A 7,859-nucleotide genomic window follows, 5' to 3' on the forward strand; every position below is an offset into this window, starting at 1 on the left:
ACTTGCAGGCCCGCAAGGACAGGTGGCAGGGACAGTGTGGGCAAAGACAGTTGCGTGTCAACTGCAGGATCTTCCCAGGCCCAGCCAGGCACCCCCCTTCAGGGCCGAGTCATTAAAGTGACAGCCCCAGGGGTGGGGACCCCACCCAGGGGTGCCTACCCTCACCCCCAGCCATGGGTGTGGCAGATGAGCCAGGAGGAACCCCAGGACCCAAGGCAGCAGCTGAGGGTCCAGGGCAATGAGAACAATACCCCTGCTCCCCAGGGAAAAACCCAGAGCCCGGGAGGTGGCTGCCAGACATTGGCCGATCCCCAGCCCATCTCCTGGCCACCTGCCAGCTCCTGCCTGGGACTCCACCAGACAAAGAGCAACACCGGAACCTCAAAAACTGGCATCTCCTTCCAAGCCACTGAATCACGGGGTGAGTGCAGACAGCTGGGGGCGTGGGGCAGTATCCCAGGCAGAGGGCAGCATGCCCCAGGCTCAGCACCAGGGCTGCCAGGGACCCTCACCAGGGCCAGGGCCTGGGGACGCGGGGCCCGGGTACGTGGGACCCGGGCAGGTGAGGTGGCCCTTGGCCCCAGGGGAATCTCAGCCAAATTCTGAGGTCCTCTCCTCATCTTCCGGACCCTCTGGAAACCAAGGGGGTGAGGACGGACTGGGCGCAGACTGCAGACAGGAAGACAGCCCTGGGTGCTCTGGGGAGGAGGGCGCAGCTCCGATCCCCAGCTCTGCTCTGACAAGCTGCCTAGTGACCTGCTCCCACCCCCACCCTGCCTCACTTTTTGGGATCCACCAGGGGCCCAGGGGCTGCACCTACAATGTGGACCCTATCAGCCAGCAGGACTCCTCCCCTGGCAGCTCCCTGGGCAAGGCGGGCCATGAGAGTGGGTGCAGAGCCCCAGCAGGGATGCCCACTAGCTAAAGACATGAACCAGGCACTGGCCCCCAGCCGAGGTCATTATAGCACCTGCTAAGTCATGTGGATTTTCTGGACCATTAAGCAGACTGTCATTTGGGGGCAGCTTTCTGGAAGGTTCCATGGGCAGCCTCAGGGCCCACCTCTCGGTTGGGCTCCGGGTGCCAGCTGGCGGTGTCCCTGTCTCCCCTGGGCAGTGGGGGTGGGGGTGGGGCCTGGCCTCCCTCCAGCCCGACACCAAGAAGGTTCTGGTCAACATGACCCTGGCCCAGAATTGGCTGCCACCCCAGAGCCAGCTGCCCTGACCCAGGTTGGGGGGACGGGACCAGTGTGACTGCACTGCTGTCCTTGAGTCACTCCTGCCCCTGGGGACCTTGTCCTGCAGCTCCCAGAATGCCCCTGCCCTGTCCCACGGGTGGCATGGCCTCTGGGTCATGGAAAGGCACTGGGGCAGCAGGTGAGTTAAGAGGTGAGAACCCAGGCTTCTCGACGCTAGATCTGAAACTCGGACCCTGTGATGGCTACGGCGAGGTCCCTGAGGTAGGGCCCGCCATCAGGGTCCTGAGCCCGGCGTGGGCACAAGGAGGCCGAGAGGCAGGATTTCAGCTCTTTTGTTAGACATGGCACAGCACCAACATGACATGGCAGGTCACGGAAGGGCAGCGGGTCAACACTGGACCACGACCCCTGGTGGGGGTGACAAATCCAAATGACAGGACGCTGGCAGAGGATGGGCTCGGGCCTCGGGCTCTGCCAGCCAGTCGGGAGGGTCCTGGGGGGAGCCCAGGGGGCAGGTCCGGGTGCGGGTCCCGGCTGCGCGCACGCTCACTGGACCTCACTTGGCCGGGGTCGGGTGCACACGCTCACTTGGCCGGCCGAGTGATGATGCGCGTGGAGAAGTCGAAGAGGTCGCGGTTGATCTTGCGCAGGTTCCGCACCTCGTCCTCCAGCTCTGCCACGCGGATCCGCAGCTGGTCCTGGCCACCCAGCACGCTCTGGGGGAGGGCGGCAAAATGCTCAGAGTGGGAGCGGGCCTCAGATATCCCATGGCAGGCAGCGGGGGCGAGGCTGGCATTGAGGGCCACTGACCCCACGGTCCATGACAGAGGGTGGGGCAGGGGCACATCCCTTCCAACCCAGGCCCAGGCCCCCTGCCGCCCTTCCCTCCAGACAAGCCCCCATCTTGGGCCCCGCCCCTCCCCCATCTTGGGGCCTCTCCCCTCCCACCTTCTCCAACGTGCTGCACATCACCCCGCGCAGCTGTTCCACCCGCTCCAGGTAGCTGGGCTCTGACCCCTGGAACAGAAGGGGCCGCATTAGCTGGCCATTCCCATCAGGCCTCGAGGGACGTGCATACAAATGGTCGGCTAGTGCCTCCAGCCCTGGGAGGGCTCAGCTGCCCAGTGAGATGACGGACCCCACTGCCGCCCAGAGGCCATCCGTCTCCCGCTGGACCCCGTCTGGGCACGCTGCCCTGGGCCAGCAGCCTGGAGCCTGGCACAGCCATCCATCAAGCCGCCGGGAGGGGCGTGGACAGTCCCGCAGGCTCGTGTGACTCTGAGGTGCAGAGACAGCAGACAGAGCCCGGCCTCAGTGGGCAAGGCTGGCCGTGCTGAGGACACGCAGGGAGGGGCCCCGGGGGCCTGGAGGGGCAGGCAGACCATCACGGAAGGGGGTCCCATGGGCAGTGGGGCTGTGAGCGCTCCTGCTGCCCAGCTGGAGAAGGTGGCTGCCCGTGCACAACCTCTGGGTCCTGATCAGCCCCTGGAACAACACCCTGTGCGTGGCCTGCTCCCTCTCTGGAAGGTTCCAGGGCTTCCTGAGGTCAGGGACCAGCCATCAGGCTGGCCTCAACGACAAGGGCAGAGAAGCCTCTTCAGCAGAGGAGCATGTGGAAGGTCCCCACCAGGACCCGACCCAAGGGCACCCAGAGTCACACCGCAGAGACTGAGGCCCAAGGGTGGGGGTCCCTACTGGGGCTGAGACATACCTGCTGGTGGAGGCCCAGGCGCAGCGTGAGGCCCCCGTGGCGTGGCTCATCCCCATGCTCCGTGCCCAGCAGGTGCTTGTTGAAGTGGGGCAAGGGCAGGCTGGGCCTGAAGTCGGAGCTCAACATGCTGATGGGCGCCAGCATGATGCAGGCGTTGGTCACGGGGCCTGGGGCGGGCAGGCGGCAATCGGGACGCACCCTCAATGGGTCCGGGCTCCCACCCTCCGCTCCTCCAGCCACCCACCTGGCCCTGACACTCCCGTGCATTCCCGTCCCCAACCTCCACGAGGCAAACCCCGAGTCCTTGCTCCAGCCCCAGGCCGCCCACGGTGTGGACGAAAGGGCAAGTCCCCCCGGGCCCAGGGCCTCCAGGAGGGCTGCGTGCGCCCACCTTTGAGAGCCACCGTCCTGAGGCACTGCTGGCTCTGCACATCCCAGAGGCGCACCGTCTCGTCGTGGGAGCCCGAGAGTAGCACGCTGCCATCCGTGGACACTGACAGGCAGGTCACCTGGTTCCTGAGGACAGACAGGTCACCTGGCGCCCGGGGGAGGGCGGCACAATGACCCACCCCCCACCTCCTGGTCGACCCCGTCCCCGTACCTGTGCCCTCTGAACACCTTCCCGTGGTCCTGCTCCGGCTGGAAGCTCTTCTCTCTCTGCCCGGGCTGTGGAAGCCAGAGGGCTGGTGAGCACAGGGCACGGCTACATCTCAGCCCCAAGCCGCGCACCCCTGGCCCCCCATGCCCACTCACCCAGGTGCAGAGGTCGACCTGGAAGATGGAGCCGTCACTGCCACCACAGAACATGTGATGCTCAGCCAGGTCCATGGTCACGGCCATGATGCTCACGTCGAAGAGCACAGACAGCAGCAGCTCGCCGGAGGAGACCTCCCACAGCTGGGGGCGGGGATGGGGGCATGGGTCTGAGAGTGGAGCGCAGCAGCCCAGCCGGGAGACTCTGGATGCCACAGGAACCTCAGACGGGAGCTGTCACCACAGGGGTCTTGGGGGTTGGGGGACCGGGTTCTCACGCTGGGACCCCTCGCCACCACCGGCTTCAGTTACTGTCAGCCCCCAGGCCACCACCAGGTCAGCCCTGGACTGCCCCAACCAGGGACGAAGACCTGAGAATTCCCTCAAATCCCTTGAAGCTTGGCCAGGAGCTGCCAGGTGCAGTGGCCAAGTGGGAATTTCCAAGCCAACACAGGCCTGGACTGCCCGCCCCCCACCCCCGCCCCCAGACGTCCTTGAGGCCGAAGGCAGCAGGGGATTAAGAGCTGTCTGGAGCCACCAGCCAGCGGGAGGAGATGATGCTCTGGCTCCCATGGGCCAGGAACCCGCCAGCCACCAGGCTCAGCTCACAGATCCACTGCGGGGGTCAGGGCAGGGCCCTACCTTCACTGTCTGGTCCAGCGAGGCGGTGGCCACCCGGGCCAGGGGCCCACCAAAGCCACAGTGCAGGTCTGTGATGGGGAGGGTGTGGCGAGACCACACGTGCCGGGGGGCGGGGGTCCGGGAGGGGTCTGCCTGCAGCACGCTTGGGGAGGGGAGGAGCCGGACCTCAGCGGGGAGGGCGGCCCCCATCTCGATGCCTTTATACCCTGTCTCGGGGCAGCAACCAGGCCCCCTCACCCGAATAAAAGTCCTGGGTAGCTGCCCAGGGCCCCGTCCTCCTGGCACCAGCCTACCTGACCTGGAGCCCCTTCCCACCCCGGGGCCTGGCCTCTCTGCACAGCAGGTTCTGCGCCCTCGTGGTTAAGGCCTCGCCCGGCCAGAGGCTACAGCTGGATGGGGAGCCGCCAGGGCCAGGGCTCTACCTGCAGAGGCTCCAAGCCAGCACCAGGCAGTCCTTGCCCCCCGAGACAAAGTGGCTGCTGTCCCCCGTGAACTGTAGGCATGACACGTCCTGGTAGTGGCGGCTCAGGATGACCAGAAGGTTCCCCGTGGAAACCTGGGGGGGCAAAGGGGCAAGGGTCACGGGGAGCCCTGGGGGAGGGCCCACGAGGGCCACCCCAGGCCCCCTGCACCAGAGCTTGACCTGCGGCTCTGAAGTGAACAGGGAGGCTGGTGGGCCGTGCCCCCTTGGGTCCTGAGAGCACCTGTTCCCACCCTGTCCCCAGTGAGATGACACAGCCCCAGGGAAGGTGTCAGCGAGAGGACAAGGCCGAGGAGGGCTGGTGAGGGAGGGTCTCTCCAGGATCGGCTGGACCCAGAGCCGATCCTTGCAGCCACAGCTGCAAGTCACCATCTTCCGAGCTGGCTGGCGGGGGACACAGATGCTGCCGTAGGTTGAACTGTGTCCCCCAGACACATGTATCCACGCCCAACCTCTGGAACCTGTGACCTCCCTTGAACAGGACATAATCTCTGAAGACGTAATCAATTCAGATGAGGTGACGTGGGAGCAAGGTGGCCACTGTCTGTGTAAGAGGAACACCTGGACACAGACACACAGCCGCTCACCCCCCGCAAAAGGAAGGAGAGAGGCTACACGCAGAGGCGGATACAGGCATCAGAAAGCCCCTAGCCTGTGCACCAGCCTTCGGTTGGCCCCGTGGGGCGCCCCCTCGTGGCCACAGCTCACGCTGGCCAGGAATTCTCCAAGAGGGTGGGGAGCCAGGAGCACACAGTGTCCCCCATCAAGGAGGCCAACCACCTGAGACGTCTGCTGACGGTGGACGGGCCGCTGACGTCTGCCCACACACCCTGCACCAGCCTGACAGCGAACAGAGGGAGGATTTCTACCACAGGGCGACCTGCCTCAGTTTCTCTCCCTGCGCCTGAGCAAGGCCTCTTAGTTTCAGAATCACATACTGAGGTTTAAGAGCTCCGGGGTGAGATTACCAGCTCCCTCTCATATCTTCGGGCCTCGGACAGTCCACAGAGAACAGTCGGTTCTCTTTGCTGATCTCTGGGGCAGCCAGGAAGGTCGTTTTGCCGGTGCCGAGGTCAGGAAAGGCCTTGTCCTGTTGTCTCAGATCCTGCACTGTCTACGCAGGAAGTGAGGTGAGCTTCCCCCACAAATGTAACCGACTGTCGGTGACAACTGGGTCAGTGATCTCAGCTGGCAGCCCGCGAGCTGAGCCTGCCACCTCGGTTCTGTGCACCTGTGCTCACCTCCCACAGGTATATGCTCTCTGCGATCCCTGCCAGGACGTAGAGGCCGGTGGGCGACGTGGTAAGACAGGTGACCGGTCCGGGGCACATGATCTTCTGCTGAAGCTGGTCCTAGAGAAAGAAGCTTCTGAGTTTCATGCCTGATGAAGGAGCAGGGGGAAGCGAGGCGAGTGGGAGGGGCACCCAGACAGCTGGTAAGTCCAAGAGGACCAGAAAGAGTAGTGGGGACAGGGGTGGTTTGACCAAATCCATGGTTCAGGAAGGGGGGTATTTGCTCCAGCTGAAGCTTTGCAGGGGGGGCGGTGGAGGTGGAGGCCTGTGGATTCGCCTGAAAAGCAAGACAGCGCTGCAACTCCCCGTGCTCCCAGTGCAGGGATGGGGCGGGGGGCAGGTTTGGTCCCCAGGGAACTAGATACCACGTGCCCCAACTAAAGATCCTGCACGCGGCAACGAAGATCCCGTCTGCCACAACTAAGACCTGGCGCAGCCAAATAAACGAATAAATAAATAAATATTAAAAAAAAAAAAAGGTAAGACAGTGCGTCTCTGGACTGGGGGTCAGAGGAACCGTCTGGCCCCTAGGCTTTCGCCCCAGTCCTGCATCCCCTGACGTCTCGCCTGGGATCTTGAGCGTCAGTTTCTAAATGTCTAAAATGGAACAATTTCTCGACTTTGTGTGTGTACCACACCAGGCAGAGCCGGAACACAGAGCTTGCCAAAAGAGATGTCAGCTGGCAAAAACAGGTGGCGAGCAGCTTCAGGGGGTGCATTTTGAAGTTTCTGTAGGAGAAACCATGGGCCCTAATGGCAAAAAATAAGTGTCTTTTCAAGGGTGATAAATACACAAGTCTCCGGGCTACCCTTCAGCGGGCTCCCCCAAGCCTCGGACCTTCACCCTCCAAGCCTACGATGCCCACGGAACCCCTACGGCAAACTCCTTTCAATTACACTTCCCACCCCACGCCGGGTCCAGCGCAGGGCCCCCAAGGGACCCACACCAGCTCTCCTTGTGCGCGTGCGCACCGCTGGCTGCCCAGAAGCCCGCCCGCCACACCTCCAAGCCGCAGCCCACCCTCAGCTCAGCGCGTGCGCGCAGCGCCCTAACCGCTCCCACCGACGCCGGGCGCGCGGCTCCCTCCCCCCACCAAAAAGCCCCCAGACCCGCGCGTGCGCAGAGCATCCTAATAGGATTCCCCAGTTCCCACCGGGGTTCAGGACCCGTGCGGATCCCACCGCCCCCTCTTCCGACCCCAGGCCCGTGAGCCCCGCGCATCCCGCCAACGGCGCCCGGGCGCGTGCCGCCGAACCTTCCTCTGTAGCTCCCAGGCGCTGATGTAGTTCTTGCCCAGCTGCGCCGCCAGCAAGTACTCGCCATTGAGCAGCGCCAGGCCGCGAGGCCCGGCCTGGCCGCCGCGGTATGTGAGCAGAGTGGCGCCCGAGTGCAGCTCCCACACGACGCAGCTCCACAGCTGGGCCGCCGAGTCGGTACACACGGCCACCTCCATGGGCGCCGCCATCATGCCTTCTCCACCGCCCAGGACATGCGTCATCACTAGCGAGACGCGGGCGACTGCGCCGTGCCGGCTAGAGCGGTGCCCACGTTGCCCGGCTCCCGGCGGCTGGCCGACCCGAGCGTGCGCACAGGACTCGGGGAGGGGGCCGCCCTGTGAATCAGGTGGGCTTTTCTTTCCCGCTCCGCGGAGAATTAAGGGGCGCACAGCCTGGTTAGAGATCTTGGAAGATTTCTTCCAAAAATAAATGGAGAAACCCAGGCCGAGTGTCTCCTGAGAGCAGTTAGTAGCTTCAGAGCCTGGAGGTCTGGCTTGGCCATTT

The 7,859-nt window shown here is 64.3% G+C and overlaps 1 protein-coding gene across 2 annotated transcripts; it reads right to left on the reverse strand.

The window, feature by feature from the left end:
* Positions 1 to 1,514: 1,514 nt before the first annotated feature.
* WDR18 (WD repeat domain 18) lies at positions 1,515 to 7,592 on the reverse strand. Of its 2 annotated transcripts, none has more exons than XM_081232301.1 (10): positions 7,334 to 7,592; positions 6,027 to 6,137; positions 4,727 to 4,860; positions 4,305 to 4,446; positions 3,663 to 3,896; positions 3,511 to 3,575; positions 3,301 to 3,425; positions 2,910 to 3,076; positions 2,147 to 2,215; positions 1,515 to 1,914 (listed from the first exon to the last, which is right to left on the reverse strand). In XM_081232301.1, exons 1-10 carry the CDS (start codon positions 7,574 to 7,576, stop codon positions 1,783 to 1,785), a joined length of 1,422 nt encoding a protein of 473 aa, XP_081088427.1. In that variant the 5' UTR covers positions 7,577 to 7,592; the 3' UTR covers positions 1,515 to 1,782. The 2 variants fall into 2 exon arrangements, with proteins under 2 accessions (XP_081088427.1, XP_081088428.1); XM_081232302.1 differs by having other exon boundaries at positions 3,663 to 3,806; positions 7,334 to 7,586.
* Positions 7,593 to 7,859: the final 267 nt, after the last annotated feature.

This window comes from Mesoplodon bidens (genome assembly GCF_964165515.1).
Source record: "Mesoplodon bidens genome assembly, chromosome: 4".
Classification (NCBI taxonomy): Eukaryota; Metazoa; Chordata; class Mammalia; order Artiodactyla; family Ziphiidae; genus Mesoplodon; species Mesoplodon bidens.

What these genes read in the sequence shown, in the direction of transcription:
- WDR18 (XM_081232301.1), bottom strand. Translation starts at nt 7,576, where the DNA reads ATGACGCATGTCCTGGGCGGTGGAGAAGGCATGATGGCGGCGCCCATG. An exon ending in CTGGCTTGGAGCCTCTGCAG is followed by an intron (nt 4,447 to 4,726) that starts GTAGAGCCCTGG and finishes CCCCTCCCCAAG; the next exon opens with CGTGCTGCAGGCAGACCCCT. An exon ending in GCCTGGGCCTCCACCAGCAG is followed by an intron (nt 2,216 to 2,909) that starts GTATGTCTCAGC and finishes CTTCTGTTCCAG; the next exon opens with GGGTCAGAGCCCAGCTACCT.